Below are 25,051 nucleotides of genomic sequence, written 5' to 3' on the forward strand. Positions count from 1 at the left end.
AGCTGCGTTCAACACGACCAATCTAATATGTCACGTTATGTGACTAGAGCGAGCAAAGGAATGGGGGAGGCGGCTGGTGCTTTGCCAAACAGCTGTATTGATTGCAATGCCTCGCTTGAATGAAGTTAACGTTCGCCTGGATAACGTCAACATTTGCTTTGTGAGGATTATTGTCAGCGTTTCAGACCAAAATGGAGCAAATCATTACATAAGTCGAACGTAATGTGAATGTATACTAATGTGCAAACAGATTGAAACCTTGAATATTTCTCGTATGAAGCACATTCTCAGGGGCTCAGGGTGAATGTAATGTGAGCCACCGCGCTCGAGGGGCTATTGCCAGTTTCTGAAAAAAATTCTTCAAATTGGTTACTAAGGTGAAAGATCGGATCGGGAAAGATCGGTATCAGCAGATACTCAAAATCACATGATCGGGATCGGATCGGGAGCAAAGAAATGCGATCGGGACATCCCTAATTCATACCCCTTCACTTTTTCCACATTTTGTTATGTTACAGCCTTATTCCAAAATGGATTAAATATTTTTCAAAATTCTACACACAATACCCAATAATGACTAAGTGAAAAAGGTTTTTTAGAATTTTTTGCAAATGTTTTTTTTTTAATTTACTTTTTCTCCCCATTTTTCTATTTTTCTCCCATCCCAATTTCGTATTGTCCAATTCTACCCTCCCCTGTCTCGAACGTTGTTAGACCATGCCTCCCACTGGTCGGCTGCAATGTGGACCAAGCCTTGCATCACGTGTCCCCTCCGGTACACGAGGAGGCAGCTGTCGCATCTTTTCACCTGTACAGCGCAATCTCTCAGTGGCGAGGAGTAACGCATGGGAGGCTCACGCTGCCCCCGTTGCTTCCTGATTCTGCTGTACAGGCGCACCAACCGACCTGTAGGAGTCGCTGTCCACAACGTCCGATCCCCACCCACCGGCTTTCCCACCCCCTAATACTGCCAATTGTATTAGTATGAACGACCAGCCAAGCCGGAAGCAACGCAGAGAGCTGGGCTCGAATCCAGCATCTCCTGCGTTAGTGGCGAGCGCCTTGACCGCTCCGCCACTTAGCCGCCCCCCCCCCCCCCCCCCCTCCTACCTTTCTGACCTCCTTCTCCACCACACGCCCGCTGCCTCAGATCCGCAGATGCTAACCTCCTCCAACCAATCAGAACTAAGCTCCGGACCTGGGGCGACAGGGCCTTCCCTGCAGCTGCCCCCACCCTCTGGAACGCCCTTCCCAACCATATCCATCATGCAGACACATTAGGGGTGTAAAGGTACACGTATCCGTACCGAACCGTTTCAGTGTGTACCGTACCGTACCGAACGGCTGCGTACCGAACGAATATGTATAGTATGTTAACCACTAATGACCGCCCACCGGGGGCTGTTTTTTTCACAATTAATATAATTATTATTATTTAAAAAAAGAAATTACAAGTTGATTATTAATTTCAATATAGAATATTCATTAACAGCCCTACAAGTACAATTAGTTACTGCACACTACATCACCCCTGAGTGGAACATGGAAAGCCAAACTTTCCCCCACTGTGCCGAAAACCCGAACCGAACCTTGACTTCAAAACCGAGGTACGTACCGAACGGTTACCGTGGTTTTTGTGTACCGTTACACCCCTAAGACACATCATTTAAAAAAGCCCTCAAAACCCACCTTTTTACCCTTGCTTTCAACCCATGAACTCCTTCCTCACCTTTTATATATATATATATATATATATATATATATATATATATATATATATATATATATATATATATTAGAGCTGGGCCGTTAACGGCGTATCGCGCGATAATATAATTAACGCATTAATCTTAATCTAAATTTTTTTTTTTTTTTTTTTTTTAACATTTTTTTTTTTTTTTACCTTTATTTACCCAGGGTAGGTTCGCTGAGCACAGATGCTCTTTTTCAGGAACGCCCTGCTTCACATTCACACAGTTCCATTCACACCTGGGAGCTGCCCAGTACAACCACAGTTGACACCATTGGCCACTGAGCAACTCCACTGGAGCAGTTGATTCAAGCCATGTCACATAGTTCAAGTTTGAAATGATTCTTTCTGTTTTGCTCCTGAGAGTGTGCTAGATACTGTACTGTACTGGTAATATTATTTATTTGTGTTAACTTTTGAATAAAACAACTTATTAAACACAAGTACATCTTATTGAACATTATTTTGATATTTCATTACCAATTATCATAGCAAAACAGCTTTTTCAAACAGTCTGTAATGCATTTTGGAAACGGGAGATGGGCTCATGGTGTAATGGGCCACCTGGCCTGAGAAACATAAGGAGGAAAGAAAAAGTAAGGACTTACTTCTGGTCATTATTTGGGTAGAACACACATATTTTGAATGCCTTCGGCAGGTTTTTTTTTTTATTTTTTTTTAGCCATTTTAATCTAGATTAATCTAGATTAAATCCAGGATTGCAGATAGATTAATCTAGATTAAAAAAATTAATCTATGCCCACCTCTAATATATATATATCTTTTTTTAAATACTTTCTCTACTAAAATTGTATTGTTTGTTTTGTAAAGTGTGTTTGAGCATTTGGAAAAGTGCTATATAAATTTGATGTATTATTAATATACGTTGTGTTTAGTTTATTGTTTTAGTTTATAGTTAATTTATAGCTATTTAGTTTATAGTTACTTATATATATTTTTTTATCCACTTTTTCTATTTTTCTCCCATCCCAATTCCATTGTGCCAATTCTTCCCTCCCCTGTCTTGAACGTTGCTCGCATATGCCCCCCACTGGCCGGTTGTAGGGAGGATAGAAGCCTTGCATCACGTGTCCCCTCCGGTACACGAGGAGGCAGCCTGTCGCATCTTTTCACCTGCCAGCACGGACTCTCATTGGCGAGGTGTAACGTGTGGGAGGCTCACACTACCCCCGCCATTTCCTGTCTCTGCTGTGCAGGCGTCCCCAACCGACCTGTAGGAGTTGCTGTCCACAACGTCCAGATTACCACCCATCGACTTCCACCCTCTAACTCTGCCAATTGAGTTAGTATGACGGCTGGCCCAAGCCGGAGGCAACGCCGACAGCCGGAGTCGAACCCGGTGTCTCTTGCGTTGGTGACGAGCGCAATGTCCGCTGCGCCACCCAGCTGCCATAGTTACTTATATTTATAATTATAGCTTATAGTTTGTATAGATAGAATATACGTTGTGTACTATGTTTACAAATATACTACCGTTAACACTTTCAGTGCCGGGCCGTGTTTTCCTTTTTACCCCGTTGATTCCACGGCCCATGTAACGTTAATATTGCCTAATCTATGTTTTAATTTATGCTATGTGTCTAATCTGCCCATCGCTTATCAAAGAATCATTTTCCAGTCAACATTGGCAAAGCAGATTGTGTTTTTATCGCTTAATTTCCTTTTTATAGCATTTTGAAAACCACTCTGTTTCGAAGAAAAAACAACACATTCCCTGATAATCGCCTTTTACTGGAATATTCCAGAACGTTATCATTTGTCGGTCTATTTATGAATCGTTTTCAAATAAACGCTAGATGGTCGATAGTATATGTGTGCGCACGCTCGTGCCGTGCGCTGATAATCGCTGCTATTATTTCCTCATGGCTTTTACAGTGAAACAGCCATATCACATATAGTGGAAACGCTTATCTCCATGAAAACGAGCCTGATTATCCTAACACTGATAACATAGATTCCTTACCTGACATCAGATGGTATCCAAATGGTATATTCCAATTCCTGAAGTATATTGATCCAACGTGTGTACAGTATAACCCATGCTCGCCGCGGCTCAGAGGCTCCAGAATGAACTCTGGTAACTCCGGCTGCATCAGTGGACTGGAAAATGTGGACTGGAATATTTTTTTTCCCCATCCATTTTCATTGAGTCCATTCCAAAAGGGTGATTTACCATCTGGGAGACGATAGGGGGCGCTTTTTCACATCTGATCGCCGGCGGCCCCTGGATCTCCAACGGTAGGCTTGCGTGATGCAATATGATTTCAGATCGCTAATAATAAAATAAAAAAAATAAAATCCTGAGAAAAGCCGTGACGTGGCTTTCAACGTCACAATCGTAAACCCGAGATTAGCCGTGAGTGGCGCTCAAAGTGTTAAGGAGCCGGGAAAAACAAGCATCTCGTGTTTCTCTGTATGTACATTTAAAAAAGGTGTGACAATAAAATAATCTGAATCTGGACAACATTACAAAAGTAAACTTTGATCCCGACAAACGATTATTCTGTTTTTATGACCCATCCCTAATACCGAATATGTCACCCCAGGTTCTGTACATGGTCCTTATTGTAGGGGTGTGTGTTTGTGTACTGCAGGTCAATGGGAATGGATGAGAGTCTGTTTAAGAGACTAGAGCATCACTCTGAAGCAGTGGTCCAACTCACCGTCCAATACAGGATGAACAGGTACATGCACCGCAGATCACAAATGCTTAGGATTCAAACGTATGCTATTTACTCATTTACCAGTGATGTGTTTTCAATTCACCTCATATCAATATATATTTTTATTTATTGTATTTGTTTATTTACTGGCAATTTGGTCGTCAAATTTATATATTTTCTCAATCTAATGAAATTCAAATATTGAAATGAGTTCTGACAGCCCTGTATCAGTTGCCAAAACGTTCTCCAACACCGCAAAAATACATCTCATATCCCTGTGTGTTCAGTCAGATCATGTCCCTCAGTAACTGTCTGATGTACGACGGTCGGTTGGAGTGTGGCTCTGAGAGGACGGCCAGCGCTCTGCTCTCCCTTCCCTCCCTGTCCTCTGTCCAATCAGAGCTCAGCTTTCTCGCCAAGAACCGCCCCCAGCAGGACCTGGCCTGGGTACAGGCGGCTATGTTGCCTAGCAACCCTGTCTGCTTCCTGGATACCTCTTTGGTAGGTATACTTCAGCTGGTATTAATGATGTTAACAGACTCTAGATCACAGCTGGTATTAAATATGTTAACAGTCTAGATCACAGCTGGTATATGGGGGGCGACAGTGGCTCAGGGGGTAGAGCAGTCGTCTGGCAATCCGGAGGTTCCCGGTTCGATTCCCGGGCAGCGTGTCAATGTGTCCTTGAGCAAGACACTTAACCCCTAATTGCTCCCGATGAGCAGGTTGGCACCTTGCATGGTTGCCTCCGCCGTCGGTGTGTGAGTGAATGGGTAAAATGTGAGTAACAAATTGTAAAGCGCTTTGGATAAAAGCGCTATATAAAAAAAAACGTTAAATATTAAATATGTTAACAGTCTAGATCACAGCTGGTATTAATGACGTTAACAGTCAAGTCAAGAGTTTTATTTGTCACGGCATACAAGCATACAGTGAAATGCAGTGATGCCCGCAGCGATTGTGCAATAATACAAGTAATAAAAATAAGAATAAGACATAGAATGAGACATAACAGGTATAATGTACATAAAATTTACAAAAACATATGACATTCTAAGGTCCTGCGATAGTGTAATACAGTGATAGCTACGGATGAGGCACTGGGTCTTATGTACACTACTATACAATATACTGTTATACTATATAATATATCCTTATGCTATCTTGCTATATCCATCTATTTACTACAGTATACAGGAACCACTCACATTCTTTTTTGTTTGTTTTTTGTGACCTTTTCATTGTGTAAAGTGACCGTTGAGTGTGTGCGTGTGCAGCGTGTGTGTGTTTGTGCTAAAGTGTCTGTTAGTGTGTGAGCGTATACAGTATGTGTGTTGTGTGTGTGCTCATGTGTGCTTGTGTGTGGAGAGTTCAGTGTTCAAGACTCTGATGGCCTGGGGGAAGAAGCTGAGCCGAAGTCTCTCTGTCCTAGTTGCTGGTGTGTGCAGGCATTTGCCTGACCGCAGCAGCTTGAACAGGCTGTTGTTGGGGTGGTGGGGGTCTTTCATTATTCTGCAGGCTCTGGATTTGCACCTCTTGTTATATAAGACCTGCAGGGGTGGTAGGGCATAAAAAAAATATTGCTGGTTTCCTGTTGGTTGTCAGTTTGGCCATGGGTAGGTAGGGAATTTATTTTATTTTATTTTATTCTTTCCCACGGCAACTGGATACTAAGCGAATTTTTTTTTCTAGTATTAAAGTTCTGACATTCATGTACGTATTTAAAGCGCAGAACAATTGAAATGTCAGTTTATTTTTTATATAAAATTGTCAGACTGTCATTCACACCTTTTGTGCCAATATTCTGATCATTCAATGGAGAGATTGAAAGATCTAGAAATTGCCACTGCCCGTCAAATCAAAGAAGAAATATTTATGTATATTAAAACGAGTCAGATCTAGGAATAGGATGAAATCCACAACCAGATATACCACACATCCGACTCCCAGCAAAAAGCTTTTATTATATTAAATACCACACATGTACTAAAGGTTAAAATACAAAGACACTGTACTACAAAAGTACAATGTACAAAGGTATTACTAAAAATTCCACCCCTAAATATACTCACTAAATATCCCGACGTCAGAGAGCTGTTCTCATTTTTGACATGGACTGCACTTTTTTACTATTTAATTAAACTTGATTGTAAAAAATATTATCTCAAATTCATACTATTACAGAAACAGTGCTTGCATGAAAATGAAACGTACTGTAATAATGTTGTGTGTGTCACTGTTAGCTGGGGGTGTGTTTCCGCCCGGGAGAGATAGCGGGTGGCACCGGAAGTTAGTTTGTTGTCGTGGAATACACGTGTAAAAGCAGCTGTGTGTGATGACGAGTGAGGTATTCACCTGTATGTAACCGATATCAATGGAATTAAACAACCCCAAAGAAGCATAAACCCCTCCTCATTCTTCCTAACAATTAGTATGACAGAACGATACAGTACATACAGACAGAGACTCGTTCCATTTTAGTAAAATAGTTAACTCACCGTCACCAATTCTGAGCCTTGGTTTGTGCTCGCCTGGACAGAAAACCCCACCGCCTGGTTTGGAGGCTCTTGATAATGGCATTCCTCAACTCGTCTTTTTTATTTTGTTCAGTTCTCAGCGGAGGCAAATGTATACGTTGCTGTGCACCAAACAGCATGTCAAAGGCAGACTGGCTTGTGGAGGGTACAGGTGCTGGCGCTGGAGCCTTGCACTTCAGTGCTAAGTACTTGAATTTAAATACGCTTAAAACGGCGCCGGCATGTCCTTTCACCCTGGCTTTTCTCCCTATACACCAACCTGCTCATATCCCTCCACAACTCCGTAAAAATATACAAATATGCAGACGACACAATCCTTATAGGCCTCATCACAGACAATAACGAAACAGAATACCGTACACAAATCAACCACACAATCACCTGGTGCACAGACAATAACCTCCTCCTCAACTCATCAAAAACCCAAGAACTCATCATCGACTTCAGACGCCAGCCAAACCCCAAAACCCCCATATCCATCTCCGGCAAACCCATAATCACCACAGACTCCTTCAAATTTCTCGGCACTCACATAAGCAATAACCTCAAATGGAAAACCAACACAGACCACATACACAAAAAAGCCAATCAAAGACTCTTCTTCCTCCGCCAGCTCAAAAAATACAGAGTCAGAAAACATCTCCTGCTCCGCTTCTACCAGGCTATCATACAAAGCATCCTCACCTTCTCCATAACTGTTTGGTACAGCAATTTGGACACTCACTCGAAAAACAAACTACAAAGAATTATCAATAAATCCTCCAAAATAATCCGCACCCCCCTCCCTTCTCTCGAATCACTCCACCGCCAAAGCACAATTAGGAGAGCTAGAAAAATCATCTCTGACCCCACTCACCCAGCACACCACATCTTCCAGCTGCTGCCCTCCGGGAGGCGCTACAGATCCCTGACCACCAAAACATCCCGTTTTAAAAACAGCTTCTTCCCCACTGCCATACGGACACTGAACTCCCTGTAGTACCCCCCCCCGCAACCCCCCTTACCTCTGCTGACATGGACATAAACTCTGAACTGTAATTATGTAATTGTGTTTTCTTCTAACTGCATGTAGTATGTACGTTGTAAGTGATGTTATATGTTCTATGTTTTATGTTGGAACTGCAGTGCACTGAAACCAAATTCCACCAGCCTGGCTGGGTGGTCATTAAAGAAATTGAAATTGAAATTGATGGGACCCAAGCTGGGTGGTGGTTGCATAGACAATACATTGTTGGCAATGTCTGTCCATTTGTCCGCTCTATCCACTTTGCCAGCTGCTGATATAAAGCGACATGTGCACTGTTTTACGTCTAGGAGTACGTCTTCAAATGTTTTTGCACCCAGTCTGACTATTTTAGGACGCACACCGCACAAACAAACGATGGTTACGGTGCACACATCCATGTTGACACTGTAGCTCGCGGCCATTTGCTGGAGTCTGGCGCTCTCTACTGGAACAAAGGGCGCTCTACAAAATGCGTATTTTTTTCCGCCAATAGAAACTCCCATAAAATAAATTGGGTCGCACATAAATCTGCAGGGTCGGTCGGCAACCGGAAACAAACCATTATTTTTGTTAGGCCTAGTGCAATACCCGTAGTACGTTCAGCTGAGCGCACCTCTCTGTAGGGCCTTCTTGTCCTGTGCCGTGCTGTTTCCATACCAGGCAGTGATGTTTCCAGTCGAGATGCTCTCTACAGCTCCGGAGTAGAAGGACTGGAGTATCTTCCTTAACTGTCTCAGGTGGTAGAGGCGCTGCTTCACCTTTTTTACGACTGAGTCTATGTGTGTTGTCCATGTCAGGTCCTCTGAGATGTGGACCCCCAGGTACTTGAAGCTGCTCACCCTGTCCACGGTAGCCCCGTTTATCCACAGTGGTGTGTGTGTCCCCTGCTGTGTTCTCCTAAAATCCACGATCAGCTCCTTGGTTTTACCAATGTTCAGGAGCAGGCTGTTGTCCTGACACCAGCGTGCCAGTACCTCAACCTCCTCCCGGTAGGCCTTCTCGTCGTTGTCAGAGATCAGCCCCACCACCACTGTGTCGTCCGCAAACTTCACTATGGAGTTGGAGTTGGAGCTGAACCTGGCCACACAGTCATGTGTGTAGAGTGAATACAGCAGGGGGCTCAGAACACAGCCCTGGGGGGACCCGATACTCAGGGTGATGGTGCTGGAGGTCTGACCCCCACCCTGACCGCCTGAGGCCTTTCACTCAGAAAGTCCAGTATCCAGGCGCTCAGAGCGGAGCTCAGACCCAGCTCGATCAGCTTGTCCACCAGTCTGGTGGGGACTATGGTGTTGAACGCTGAGCTATAGTCAATGAACAACAGTCTCACATAGCCTCCCTTCTGACGGTCAAGGTGAGAGAGGGTGTTGTGTAGGGGTGGGAATCACCAGAGGCCTCACGATACTTGAGTCACGATATGATAGTATTGCGATATTAAATATATTGCGATATATTGCAATTTATAACCTTTTTTTAACTGCAAAGTAAAACTGTCAACATGTTTTATCTAATAAAATAAAGTTCAGTATGTTCATCTCACTTCAATACTTTTTATTGCAGAACATGGTATTTTCTCAAACAGATGTAAACACTGTAATCTGTGTTGCATGTACCTGACAAACTGAAGTTTGTATTAGTCATATTCCAACTTAACTGAATGCACACATGTGCGTGTGTGTGGACTACTGTACTATTACAGGTAGGGCTGCAACTAATGACTATTTTGGTAGTCGACTAATCTGTCGATAATTTTTTCGATTAGTCGACTAATCGGAAAAACAATTATATAAAAAAAAATGTAAAATAAAGAAAATATAATTTTTTTTTGTTTTTTATTTTTGCACTACCTATCTTTGTGAAAGTGGCTTCTCAGCTCTGGTCCAGCTGAAGACAGAGCAGAGGAACAGATTGGACATTGAGCATGACCTCAGAGTTGCTTTGAGACTCTTGTCAGGACCAAACAATATCCCCAGTTATCCCATTAGTTCCCCCAAACTTACTGTCGGTCTGTTATGTTAAGCTAAGAAGTCTTCAGCTGGCTGGACCCGAGCTGAGAAGCCACTTTCACAAAGATAGGTAGTGCAAAAAAAATAAATATAATAATATATATATATTTTTTAATGACTAATCGACGCAACAATTCCTTGTCGACGATTTTTTATAATCGACGTTGTCGATTATGTCGACTAATCGTTGCAGCCCTAATTACAGGTATTGAAATGAACAATGCAACTTCCTTATACACAAACAAAAAAGTATAATTTTTCTTTTTTTATATAAATAATTAAATACCGATACTTGCCGTCCTTGTATCGATACAGTATCGCCACGCAAAGTATCGTGATACTACTATGTATCGATATTTCCCCCCACCCCTAGTGTTGTGTAGTACCTGAGAGACCGCATCGCATCGTCAGGGGACCTGTTTGACCTGTATGCAAATTGCAAAGGGTCCATATCACTGGGGAGGGAGGCACAAATGTAATCCTTAACCAGCCTCTCAAAACATTTCATGACCAGAGGTGAGTGCCACCGGTCTGTAGTCATTAAGACCTGCTGGGGAGGATTTTTTTGGTACCGGGATTATAGTGGACACCTTGAAGCAGGCAGGGACCACGGACTTAGTCAGGGATAGATTGAATATGGTGGTGAACACTGGGGCTAGCTGGTTAGCACAGGACTTAAGTATCCGTCCTGTTATCCCATCTGGGCCAGCTGCTTTCCAGGTGTTCACCCGCATAAATGCTCTTCTCACACTGTGTTCCGTCAATGAGAGAGTGCCCCCCCCCCCCCCGCGGATGTCCCCCCTCCTCCACGACGGCCGGTGCGTCAGTGACGTTGTTAGCCGGTGAACACTGTTTGCACCGAACCGCGCGTAGAAGGAGTTGAGTTGGTCCGCGAGAGAGGCGTCGGCACTCCCGATTGAGGGGGCGCTGACTTTGTAGTCAGTTATCGTCTGTAGTCCTCGCCATAAACCTCTTGTGTCGTTCTGGGCCATTTGTGCCTCCATCTTGCCAGCGTATGTCCTCTTAGCAAGCTTTACGGCCTTGCGCAGAGTATAGACTGTAGCCTTATACTCATCCATATTTCCTGACGCTCTGCCTAGGTTACTTATAAGCAGTGGTGCGAGCATTCAGGGCCACTCGGATAGTATTGTCAACCCACGGTTTCTGGTTCGGGAAGATCCAAACCATTTTCGTGGGTACAATGCTATCGGCTAGTGATGTTATGAAACTGACAACAACATCAGCAAACTCACTGATGTCACTGGAGCTCGCCTGAAGCATTCCCCAGTCAACGTCATCGAGTGCGTCCTGTAGCGTGGCCTCTGATTGGTCGGATCACAGCGTCACGTGATCTCTGCCAATAGGCGGGGATAAGCAAGATGGTGTCGTGATCCGATGTGCTTGTTGAACCAGCTAATGGAGGGGCTGGTATTGCCTTGTAACCGGTTCTAAACGGGGTGTAACAATGATCAAGTGTATTTCCTCCCCTGGTGGTGCAAGTGATGTGCTGAAAGAAGTTTGGCATCACCTTCTTCAGATTCTGGTTGAAGTCGCCGGCTATGATCATTGCTGCGTCTGGGTGCTTGATCTGTTACTTTTTTAGATGTCCTTGTAGATCCGCCAGGGCCCTGGCGGTATCTGCTTGTGGTGGGATGTACACTGCCGTCATGATAATGGCAGTGAATTCTCGAGGGAGGTAAAATGGGCGACATTGTATGGACAGATGTTCCAGGTCCGGCGAGCATGAACGGGAAAGTATCTTTACTTCCTTCGGATTGACCCAGTTGTTGTTGGTCAGAAGACGGAGTCCCCCTCCAATGCTCTTACCGGATTCTTCTGTACGGTCTGCTCAGAAGACGGAGAAGGAATCCGACGGAGAACACAGCTGGTATTAATGATGTTAACTATCTTAATCACAGTCAACAGTCTAGATCACAGCTGGTATTAATGATGTGAAGAGTCAATATGTGTGAACATTAACAATATATATATTTTGCCCCCTGTAGGTCCCGGCCCTGGAAACTGTGGAGCAGGGAGGAGTCAGCAACCACACTGAAGCTCACCTGGTCCACACACTGCTAGTACTACTGATAAAGGTACCTGGTACACACACTGCTAGTACTACTGATAAAGGTACCTGGTACACACACTGCTAGTACTACTGATAAAGGTACCTGGTACACACACTGCTAGTACTACTGATAAAGGTACCTGGTACACACACTGCTAGTACTACTGATAAAGGTACCTGGTACACACACTGCTAGTACTACTGATAAAGGTACCTGGTACACACACTGCTAGTACTACTGATAAAGGTACCTGGTACACACACTGCTAGTACTACTGATAAAGGTACCTGGTACACACACTGCTAGTACTACTGATAAAGGTACCTGGTACACACACTGCTAGTACTACTGATAAAGGCACCTGGTCCACACACTGCTAGTACTACTGATAAAGGCACCTGGTCCACACACTGCTAGTACTACTGATAAAGGCACCTGGTCCACACACTGCTAGTACTACTGATAAAGGTACCTGGTACACACACTGCTAGTACTACTGATAAATGTATCTCAGGCTGCTAAACGAACAATGAACACTACACAACAACAACCACCAAACGCACATAGCACACACATCCACACACACACACTCACTTTAAACAAACACACTGTAGCACCCACTCCACACACTTTATAGCACACACCCACTTTAAACAAACACACTGTAGCACCCACTCCCCACACTTTATATTTATTGATGAAGGATTGCACTACAACTCGTACACCTTACTGTAAATTGTACCTAAATTGTACCTCATCCCATTTCTGCTTTGCACTATATAGTACTGTACATTAGTACACTGCATAGTATTGTATATTATATGGTAACTCAGAACATTGTACATATGTCTATACCGAACACTGTGACCTCATTTTCTTCTTCTAAATTACATGCTATACTATGTTATTTGATACTATCTTGTCTAGCACAGTCTCTGGAGCGTAACAGTAAGAAGCATTTTGTATGAAAGTATTCTGTACTTGGGCGGCTAGGTGGTGTAGTGGACAAGTCACTCGCCACCAGTGTGGAGACGCTAGGATTCGCGTGTTCGAATCCAGCTCTCCACATTGTTTTTCAGTTTGGCTGGTCGTCCGCAGTAATACACATTGGCCGTATTACGGGGAGGGAAAACTGAAGGGTGGGGATCGAACGTTGTGAACAAGCGACTCCTACAAGTCGGTTGGTGCGCCTGCGCAGTAGAATCAGGAAGTGTCGGGGGCAGCGTGAGCCTCCCACGCGTTACTCCTCGACACCGAGAGATCGAGCTGCGCAGGTGAAAAGATGCGACTGCTGTTACCTCAAGTACCGGAGGGGACTTGTGCTATGTATGACTTAGTCCACATTGCAGCCGGCTTGTGGGAGGCAAGAAACAGCGTTCGTGACAGGGGAGGGTTGAATTGGATGATACGAAATTGGGATGGGAGAAAATATAGAAAAATGGGAGAAAAAGTGGATCAAAAAAAAAAAGAAAGTATTCTGTACTTCTGTATGACAACTATTAAAGAAACTTGAAAACTTGAAACTATTATGCTGCTAGTACTACTGATAAAGGTATCTACATGTATTATGCTGCTAGTACTACTGATAAAGGTATCTACATGTATTATGCTGCTAGTACTACTGATAAAGGTATCTACATGTATTATGCTGCTAGTACTACTGATAAAGGTACCTGGAACACTGATAGTACTACCGATAAAGGTCTTCAGTCAGTCAAATGAACCGTGATAACAAACATAGAAATATATTTTCTGCGACACAGTAACAGTATTTGATTTGTGTTTTTTTAAGGCTGGCTGTAAGGCCAGTGATATAGGCGTGATCGCCCCTTACAGGCAGCAGCTGAAGGTGATCAATGGTCTGCTGGTATCCGCTGGGCTGGACGGTGTAGAGGTCAACACTGTGGACCGTTACCAGGGCCGAGACAAGAGCGTCATCCTACTGTCGCTGGTCAGGAGCTCCACACAAGAGGGACAGGTAGAGCAGGGCACTAGACGCACATTTTACACTAATAATAATAATGATACACTTTATTTGTATAGCACCTTGCAGCCCAAAGTGCTTCACAGCAAGTAATGTAGACATAAAATAGACATAGGCATAAAATGAGCATAAAACTGTTCCATTTAGTGCTTTGTTTTTATGTGCATGTTATGTCTATGTGATGTGTTGTGATGTCATGTGTCTTTACGATGTCTGTATGATGCAGGTCTGAACACTTTGTTCCCCTACCCCCCCCCCCCCTACAAGGACCACAATGGAAATAAGCTCTGAGCTTTTTTGTGTCTATCCTTGGCAGTATTCCAGTGCTTCTGTCGCATGTTATTTATATATTGTCAAAATAAAATCAATCAATTGTGTATAAGGAGGAGGGCACTAGTAGTACTGGTTCTATGGTGGATGCACATGTCCTTCTCTGAGCTGTAGACGAGCAGATTGATGTACACATCCTTTGAGTCATCAGCTCTCGTAGGTCCTGCAGGGAATCTCTCCCATCTTTGCCACTTCTCTGGGTTTCTCCTTTGTGAGTGGTGTATCCCAGTCACAGACATTAGAGGCAATATCTTAGTATTGAATGACCCTGAATGCTGACAAATACAGCAAATCCGAGGGGGTCGTACAAACTATTGATGGTGGACGGTCCACCACGTCTCGTGAAGCGCTTCTCTCTGATGGCCACTTGAAAGGTGAATGTGTCTCTGGCCAGGTCCACTCCAAGTCCTATACTGCACTGCATGGGTGGGAAGTCCTGCCTGAGCTCAAGGCCTTGCAATTCTTAAGCAAGGTCTTCACCTGGAAAGGCTCTCATGCCATCCAGGTTATTGGATGCAATTTTGTGCAGTCGTAGATTGGATTGTGCTAGCATGTGTTGAACTTAGTGTGAAGGAATGTGACTCCATTAATGTGTCTTTTCTCTCTCTCACTCTCTCCAGTTGGGTGAGTTATTGAAGGACTGGCGTCGTCTAAACGTAGCTCTGACCAGAGCCAAACACAAGCTGCTGATGCTTGGCTCCGCCTCCACACTGAGACGCTACGCACCGCTGGAAAAACTCCTGAGTCACCTCCAGCAGCAAGATATGATATCCTTTAAATATTATTACTATCGGGCGGCCGGGTAGCGCAGTGGACTAAACGTCTGTCTACCACCACAGAGACAGTGGGATTGAATCCAGCTGTGGTGCTTCCGGGTTGGCCGACCGTCCATACTAACACAATTGGCAGTGTGGTGGGAAACCCGGCGAGGGTGGGTCCTGGTCGTTGTAAACAGCGACTCCTACAGTTCGGTCGGGGCGCCTGCACAGCAAGGGAAAGATCTAGGAGAGGTAGGTCGCTTTCACATAGAGTTTTGGAGGACTCGGTGCGGTTCTGGTGGTGAAGTTGCAACATTGTTGCATTCTTCATTTGGTTCGCCTGCGTTCACATACAATCTGTCAGGCGCACCAAACTATCTGAACAATGTCACGCGGTCGAAAAGGGCGCTCGTCTATTGGACAGTGGAAATGTGTGTGTGTGCGCGCGCGCGTGTGTGTGTGTGGACTGCGAGCTCTGTCTGACTCCAGATCAGCGGAGGCGAGTTGTTCTATTGAAGCCGATTACCACCATCCTCTCGCTAAACAACTTGTACACCACGTTGTTATATATATATAATAATAACAATATAATAAGCCGCGTTTTTTCTTCCTTCTTCCCAAGATGCACAGTTAGATATATAGATATATAGATAGATAGAGAGATAGATGCAGTGTGCTTGTTTTGCATTGAATGCTGCGAGCAGTGGTAAGCACTTCCTATATTTGGTTCGTGTTTGGTCCGATGAAGCGAACCGAGACCTACGTTTTCAGGCGGACCAGAGTTCGCCTGTTTGGTCCGGCGGACCGAGTTCGACCGCATTCACACAAACCCGAAAAACCGGACTATCGAATTCTGGTCCGATAATCCGGACCAAACAGCCCCTGTGTGAAAGCGACCGTAGTGTGACCTTCCACACGTTACACTCTCCCAGTGAGAGTCCGCGCTGCCAGGTGAAAAGAAGCGGTGGGCTGGGTACACATGTGTCGGAGGAAGCATGTGATGTGTGATGGTCTCCGCCCTCCCGGACCGACGGTAGGGGGTAGAGTGCGCAACGACCAGGAAGGGGATTGGGAATTGGCATAACGACTAACATTGGGATGGGAGAAAAACGGAAAAAGATAAATAAAAAAAAATATATTAATACTATCACTATTACTGGAAAGATCGCTGATTCACCTACAGCAGCAAGATATGATATCCTTTAAATATTATTGAATGAGGCGGCTACGTGGCCACGAATGACGGAGACGCTGGGCTTGCCTGTTCGAGCCCAGCGCTCGACATTGCTTTCAGTTTAGCTGGTCGTTCATACTAATACACATTGGCCGTATTAGGGGGTGGGAAACTGATGGGTGGGGATTGGGCGTTGTGGACAGCGACTCCTACAGGTCGGTTGGTGCGCCTGCGCAGTAGAATCAGGAAGTGTCGGGGGCAGCGTGAGCCTCCCACGCGTTACTCCTCGCCACTGAGAGATCGAGCTGCGCAGGTGAAAAGATGCGACTGCTGTTACCTCAAGTACCGGAGGGGACTTGTGCTATGTATGACTTAGTCCACATTGCAGCCGGCTTGTGGGAGGCAAGAAACAGCGTCCGTGACAGGGGAGGGTTGAATTGGATGATACAAAATTGGGATGGGAGAAAATATAGAAAATGGGAGAAAAAGTGGATAAAAAAAAAATATTATTGAATGAGTACCATAACTATCACTGGTCATAAATCTGAGGGCTGTGTGATATGCAGAATCTAGGCGTTTAAGAGTAGAAACGGAAGCATGTAAATTACATCACCATAATCCAAAACTGACATGAAAACTGTTTCAACAATCATTACTTAGAAAAGCTGTTTCTGTTTCTGAGAAGACAATTTTCTGATTAAAGATTATCTACATGGAATTTAAGTACACAAGCTGAGTTACTTATATTCAGTAACTACTTTTATATTGGTAATAGTAAAGGGATAGTTCAGATTATTTTGACATGAAGTGGTATGAAATACATGCCAGTAGTCTAATCGATGCATAGCCATTAGCTGATTTACTCAGTTCCTTGGTCGAAGTTCTGACTGTGATCGGAGTGACCCAGGTAGCTTCAGACAGACTGACGGACACAAGTTTTGACCATCCACGACAGAACACAACAGTCCTCTTATATTTCAGATGCTCGATTCTTCTCTCAGACCGATGTGATATCTTGGAACTATTGTGTTTCGTCTGGATTTCTGGACGACGGGGATATATTTGACCATATAGTGTGCCAATCCAGATCTGAGGGAGCATTAAGATCTCTTTTCCAGTGTCTGTTTATATGAGGCCTCAGTTATACATTCATGGAGGTCAGAGACGATGCAATTGTTTTTATCATATGAAGAGAGTGACCCGTCGAGTAGCGTTGCTGCAGCAACTGTAGCTGGGAAAAGAAAGAAGTTGTAATTTCTTAACTCTAACTACCTCATCCAGCTTCCTCCAGCTGCTCACCAGGCTGTACCCAGCATGCACCTGTGATGACAATCGCTACCCAGCATGCACCTGTGATGACGGCCTCTACCCAGCATGCAGGCTGATATAGGATCTAATGGGAGGTCTGCTGAACCCTGACCAGCTCGGGTCTGATGGCCAATGTCGGGTCCTCTGGTGTGAAAATGGAGTCCCTGGAAAATGTCCTGATCCAACATAATGACTGTTGTTTTAAAGAAGCTAAATGCCATGCAGCCTCACAGAAGCTGTGTCACGTCTTGAAACATTCTTTAAATATGAACTAAACATAAACTAATGTGAGCTAATCTTGTGGCTGTAGGAGTTGTGTTGAGGTTAGAGTTGTGTTTCAGTGTGGTCTAACCCTAACCCACTGGGAACACTGCCTCATACTGAATAAGCTTGCACTACATATCCCATCAGACACCTCTGCCCTTTAAAGGTAAACGGCACTAAAATAGATAGTCTATACACTTGTAAAGTAGATGGTAGATGATGGTACTAATAATACTATCTACTCTACACTTTCTAATACCTTTAGCTGACTAACTTCAAAGTAATTTGTCTGTTTCACTGCTCATGCAGTTACTGCAGTTGGCCTGTTGGGGGCAGACATGTGTGTGTGTGTGTGTGTCTCAATGGGCACAGAGGAGCAGAAGCTTCCGAGACCAACACTGACTGGACTGCCTGACTGTTATGGTTAGACATCAGTGTTGGAGGTTAGAGATTAAAGGTCAGGGTTAGAGGTCAGGGTTATTCAGAAACATGCATCATACCAACTAACTTGTAGTTTAAGATTTTCAGTTGCAAATATTGACAAGGACATTTAAACCTCTAAATCAACTTCTAAAGTCTGGGGCCAATGAAATCGGGAAGACCATTTCCTACTAAATTAAAATATTGAATTGAAAATACGCTGCAGTTAGAACTGAATGTAATGGAATCTGAGCCAAACTGAACTCGCCTACAACTTCCCATAGAACTACATAAGCTAAAATGGACACATACTGATCAAGTAATTACAAGCTGTACCTCACCTACTGCATAATTTTTGACCAATGAAAAACTAGCTGCTGATATATATATTTTTTTAAACCAACAGGACGTAGCCAGCAGCTAACTAGGTAACGTCTATGACCTACAGCCACCTAGCTGACCAGGGTGCTAACTAGGTAACGTCTATGACCTACAGCCACCTAGCTGACCAGGGTGCTAACTAGGTAACGTCTATGACCTACAGCCACCTAGCTGACCAGGGTGCTAACTAGGTAACGTCTATGACCTACAGCCACCTAGCTGACCAGGGTGCTAACTAGGTAACGTCTATGACCTACAGCCACCTAGCTAACTAGGTAACGTCTATGACCTACAGCCACCTAGCTGACCAGGGTGCTAACTAGGTAACGTCTATGACCTACAGCCACCTAGCTGACCAGGGTGCTAACTAGGTAACGTCTATGACCTACAGCCACCTAGCTGACCAGGGTGCTAACTAGGTAACGTCTATGACCTACAGCCACCTAGCTGACCAGGGTGCTAACTAGGTAACGTCTATGACCTACAGCCACCTAGCTGACCAGGGTGCTAACTAGGTAACGTCTATGACCTACAGCCACCTAGCTAACTAGGTAACGTCTATGACCTACAGCCACCTAGCTGACCAGGGTGCTAACTAGGTAACGTCTATGACCTACAGCCACCTAGCTAACTAGGTAACGTCTATGACCTACAGCCACCTAGCTGACCAGGTGCCACTGTTCCTCTAGGCTACAGCTAATCCTACCTCACGCTTTCATCTGGCTGGGTTCACCTGATTTATCTTAACTTTTGTATTGTAATGTTTGTAATTTTTTAAGTTGTGATTTGTTTAGTTATTTATATGTGAATAAAAAGTCTGATTTGAGTCGCCCATTCCTCCCAAGAGGAATTTATTCTATTCTATTAGATTTGCTGTGATTATAACCAAATATTCAGTCTGTTTTGGATCTGGTTTGCCAGGTAAAGGGGAATTCCACCCAAATGTACTCGGTTTTAATTCTGCTATAGGAGATATTTTCCCAACATCAGCTGAGCTCTGTTATGATGTTAGTTCAGAGATATCAACGTGTGATGTCACCAAACTGCACTGCGGTGTTGTTTAAATCTATAATTCTGGATGTGAGTTTTATAGTTAAAAGGTGTGGTAGGCATTTATTATAGAACTGTTTTACTAATATTTGGTGAAATTCTCTCTGTACAATAGATGGCTACAATCAATCTATTTCATCTAACCACTACGAAGAAACCTGGTGAAACGTGGCTCCATTCAGTTCCAGGTCAAAGGTTTTCTTCTGGTCTTCTAGTCAAGGGGGAATCACCTAATTGCCAGGATAGGCTATTTTCTCTCTGCCACTACATCAAACCACTTTTAAAACTAATATTATAAGCAGCCTAATGCACGCATTTTCTTTTTTTATATATATATTCTTTATATGTAGTTGAATAAGTTATGCATGCTTTTGTCTGCCTGGGAGACTGGTCTCATTCTGCCTACAAATGATCTTCCAGGGCAAACTGCAAACTGACATGCCAGAACAGAGTTTGACAAGAAAAATCCATTATTTTCATTGCTAAAATAAAATGAATGGAGAAGAAAAATACTAATTTTAGTATTGATCCTGTTGATGGTATTAGGCTGTGAGCCAGAATGGTTGGTCGGTACCATCTTGGGGGACTAACTTTCATAGTGATTTTTGGGAAGGTATACACCCCTACTGCTAGAAAAGATGTGATGGCAATGCAGCAATTGCCTCCAAATGTGTGCGATCACCCATTTTCTAACACTACCACTATAACAACTAGAATGGCTTCTTGTTGGACTGCTCACTGTAAATCCTGACACACAGTCAATGCTCTGGTTCAGTCATTTAGTCGGGACGTAATGTGACATGTGGTCAACACAAACCACCAAAGCGCCTTCTACTTCCTTTATGCAGTAAAAACATTGACGGGTAACACTGAGCTCATCCAAACACTGAACAAGCTTGGACATGGGGTCTTTTACTCCTAACTTGAAGAGAATGACACTGCTCTGTGTCACAAAGACAAGAAGATGAATGAATGAAAACGTTTATTTAAAAATAGACACCACAGCTACATTGGACAGACCAGATGCGTTGTTTTGTGTGTTTATAGCACAAGTGCTAGTTTTCAACACTAGTCCATTGAGGCTTTTCTAAAAGATATAATAAAATTAACAGTAAAATATTTTCCAGAGCAAGAGACCATGATCAAAACAACAAAACCAGTACGCCATACTGTACGCGTCTACATATTTGAACACTGCTGCTTTGATTTCAGCCATACCTTGAGTCCTCTGCTGAAGACGTTGGCATTGGACTCCAGTTTTAAGTAGGCAGATAGTTCCATAAGTTTGCCCCGTTAACAGAGAAGGCAGACTGTCCAAACTAACTCTTGCACATGGGAACAGTATAGTCACCATTATTGGATGCTTGTGTGTTTTGCTCTATAGAGCTCCAACATCTAACCACCAGTTCCAGAAAATAATGATGATACATGATTGTGCAAACATTTAAAAACGAGTCTAATATTACAGAAAATTACTAAATTGTCAAACGTGAAAAGATTGTGCTTACTCAAAACACTGCAGTGATGCCAGATTGCCTCCGACCTGATGAAGGCATATGAGATTGGTGAGCAATGCTATGCAATCTTCAAGGATGAGAGACTGGAGAAAGACCCACCAGCAAAGGAATTTCATGGCCCGCTGAAAACATTCAGTGATATGTGTAAGAGAAGTGAAATCAAGTGGGAGGGCAATCATCTTGAAGTTTTCAAGTTTCTTTAATAGTTGTCATACAGAAGTACAGAATACTTTCATACAAAATGCTTCTTACTGTTACGCTCCAGAGACTGTGCTAGACAAGATAGTATCAAATAACATAGTATAGCATGTAATTTAGAAGAAGAAAATGAGGTCACAGTGTTCGGTATAGACATATGTACAATGTTCTGAGTTACCATATAATATACAATACTATGCAGTGTACTAATGTCCAGTACTATATAGTGCAAAGCAGAAATGGGATGAGGTACAATTTACAGTAAGGTGTACGAGTTGTAGTGCAATCCTTCATCAATAAATATAAAGTGTGGGGAGTGAAAGCAGACGGGTCTTTGTTTGGACACATAATAGTGATTGCACAAGGGTGCAGTTTACATATGGAGGATATCCTTTCTCATCCACTTGGGCCTTTGCCCTGGGCCCTGTCCACACCAGACATTTACATGTCTCCTGTATGAACCACCAAGGTCAATGAGCTCAGATATCACCTTTTCTTTGCCAAAAAAGTTGAACTTGAAAGTCATCAACTCTCACCATGCAAAGGTCGGTCAGGTGGCGTAGCGGAGATTGTGCTCGTCACCAATGCAAGAGGCTGCGGTCTCGACTCCCGGAGAGTCGGCATTGCCTTGGCTCGGGCTGATCGCTATACTAACTCGTTTGGCTGAGTTAGGGGGAGGGAAGCCGTGGGTGGGTCCTGGGCGTTGTGGACAGCGACCCCTACAGTTCGGTCGGGGCGCCTGCACAGCGAGGGTAGGATCTGGAGAGAGGTAGTGCGGCCTCCCACACGTTACACTCTCCCAGTGAGAATCTGCGCGGCCAGGCTGGCTGCCGGCTAGCTGCACATGTGTTGGAGGAAAGCATGCGACAGTCTCCGGCCTCCCGGACCAACAGTAGGGGGGGGTGCGCAACAACCAGGAAGGGGGTTGGGAATTGGCATAACGACTAACAGTGAGATGGGAGAAAAATCGGAAAAAAGGAGGGGGGAAAAGATAATAATAAAAATAAAACTCCCACCATGCAAGGACTGCTTGACAAAACATGCACAGAGAGCCAACTACCAGGCGGGTATATGGAGAAGATGTTTGGAGAAGGACCCACAAGTGCCAAGCCCTGTTGGCAGAGACTGTAAGATTGAGAGAGAAGAGGAAGCTGAACAGTTGGTGGTGGACTGGATGGAAGGCCAGCCAGCACCCGATGCCGTCCTGGATCTACTGGCCTGTAACTGTCCAAAAAAAATGTCACTCCCAAGATGTTTGTGTGTTGCAAATGGCCTGTGAGACTGAGAACCAGGCATCCACCTCAGAGTGTGGAAAGTTCTGATAAAGATGTGGAAGATATGGAAAATTATTGTGATTATTAGGTCCCCATGTTTTGCTATTCCTTTCACTATTTGGGCAATTTTACACAATTCCTGTGAGTCTATGGAACACATCTGTACGTTTTTTTTTTTTTATGCATTGTTTTGTATTTCTAATGAAGTACTCTAAAGCAGCATTTTTCCACTTCAAGATTTCAAGCTGTTTTGGGCTGGGCTCCGCCCATACTCGCAAAGCGCTTTGAGTGACAGTCACCCACACAGCGTGATACATACGAGAGAGAGAGGAGAGATCGCTCCGTGAGAGTGTGTGAGCAGCGCGACTCGCGTTTGTGTGTAAAATGCAGGTTGGAGAGATAGAGAGAGGGAGAGTCAGGGACGTGAGCACGCGTGTGAGCAGCGCGACTCGCGTTTGTGTGTAAAATGCAGGTTGGAGAGAGAGGGAGAGTCAGGGACAGGGAAACCGCTTTCGCATTATTCCCACTGCTCCGTTGTTGAGCGAATTTATAAGACGGGGGGACAAAACAAAGTATGGTAGGTTTTGTATTATTATTATATATGTTTTTGTTTTTACGTCTGTACTAGTCTCGGCTCCCAGACAATTGGAGAGCGCCGCCAACAACGCCACGGATAGAGACTGAGAACTGTCTGTACTGACGGAACTTATACAAAAAGTTATTAGTTATTTGAATTCCTGAATCAATTCTGTGATGTGATTATATGTGCCCTGGCTTTTGTATTGAGTTTTCCAAAATAAACAAATATATATCTGGAAACCCATAAGCAATATATCATTGTATAGGTCTAACTGAGCTGAAAACATTGATGGGTCACATGGCATGCAGCTCTGTGGCCCATATATGAATGTTGAATATGCATATTGATCAATATTCATTGTTTTTTATTACTATTTCAATGTTTTTGTAACATGGCTGTATTGAAAGAAATAGTGTTTGAGTAAACGGTAACCATGGCCAAAACATTTACATCATCGGAGTATACCTTTTTAAACGGTATCATAAATGTTGTATTTATAATTGTCATCACATTTACAGTTACATTTGTAGTCAGGAGTAGGAGAACACATTCAGTTGCATTATTATCCATGTGATAATGGTCATATTGCCTTTTAAATTAAGATTATGTACCAGACGAGGATCAAAATAATCATTGTATCTCCATTTACTCTGGAATGGTAATAGATGTGGGTTTACTTACACTGGATTCATAATGTCCTAGTAGACCTATCAAAGGTGACCAGAAACATGCATATAGGCCTTGTGGTTCAGGAGCTATCATGATTAATTTGGGGCATGTAAAATGACAGGAGGCCTGAAAAATATGCTTGGTAGTGTTATAAAATGGGTGATGGCACACATTTGGAGGCAACTGCTGCATTGCTATCATCTTTTCTAGCAGTAGGGGTGTATACCTTCCCAAAAATCACTATGAAAGTTAGTCCCCCAAGATGGTACCTGTGGCCCAAATATGGGGCCCTGGCTCATGGCCTATAGGTATAGATCAGAGGTCACTAATAGGTGGGCTGCGGTCTGGGTCCGGACCTGGACCTATAACTAACAAATTCAACCAATAAATAGTTTTTATGGCACTGGTTTAGTAGCCCAGGAAACTCACAGACCAATTGCATGCGTTGTAAATCATCTCACAGGATGCTACTCAGCCAATCAAATATGTGCATTACACATGGGCAAAACTAGGCTGGTAAAGCTATGCCTCCTAAAATGTGAATCGGAAATACAGAAATACCGGCTACAGGCTTTCCGGTTTCCGGGCACCCCCTGATCCGTTTATAGTCCCCAGCGAAACAAACAACAAGCAGGTCTGTCAGCCTGTCGAGGGAGGCGATAACGAGGTTGTTTCTGGGGGGGATACATTTTCATGAGCACCGTGTCGTGATTTCAGGGGCGGGACTTCCTACCTGATTCCCACTTTCGGCCGTAGTGCTTTACCAGGCTCTCTCTCTCGAGATAAAGCTGGGAATGAGGTTAGGGCAAAACAGAGTCCATTCTCTTCAGTTCAAATAACAAACTCAGCAAGACCGATGGCTTCTCAGTTACAGTGGGTGACAATATTTCAAGGACAGACGAAATTACCTACCTGGGTTCCATCCTAGAGGCAAATCTTTCCTGTGACAAAATGGCATCCAATGTAATAAAAAAAGTCAACCAACGAACTAGATTCTTGTACCAGATCTCCTCTCTGGTAAACAAGAATACCCTGAAGACTCTGGCAGGAGCACTCATTCAAGGGTACTACGACTATGCTTGCACCTCA

General features: G+C 43.8%; 1 protein-coding gene across 4 annotated transcripts in view; it reads left to right on the top strand.

Moving 5' to 3' along the window:
• The window catches only part of dna2 (DNA replication helicase/nuclease 2), a 137,118-nt gene extending 117,618 nt beyond the window's left edge, over positions 1-19,500 (top strand). For 2 of the 4 annotated variants that reach the window (XM_084323615.1, XM_084323617.1), the window contains 6 exons: positions 4,366-4,455; positions 4,722-4,935; positions 11,990-12,079; positions 13,848-14,033; positions 14,990-15,136; positions 17,574-19,500. In XM_084323615.1, the coding sequence (XP_084179741.1) occupies positions 4,366-4,455; positions 4,722-4,935; positions 11,990-12,079; positions 13,848-14,033; positions 14,990-15,136; positions 17,574-17,627 (781 nt within the window). In that variant the 3' untranslated portion in view covers positions 17,628-19,500. The remainder of the gene's footprint in view (positions 1-4,365; positions 4,456-4,721; positions 4,936-11,989; positions 12,080-13,847; positions 14,034-14,989; positions 15,137-17,573) is intronic. The other 2 variants (XR_014620191.1, XM_084323616.1) reach the window with 2 other exon arrangements.
• Positions 19,501-25,051: the final 5,551 nt, after the last annotated feature.

Source organism: Notolepis coatsorum (assembly GCF_963971535.1).
Source record: "Notolepis coatsorum genome assembly, chromosome: 1".
NCBI classification, from domain to species: domain Eukaryota; kingdom Metazoa; phylum Chordata; class Actinopteri; order Aulopiformes; family Paralepididae; genus Notolepis; species Notolepis coatsorum.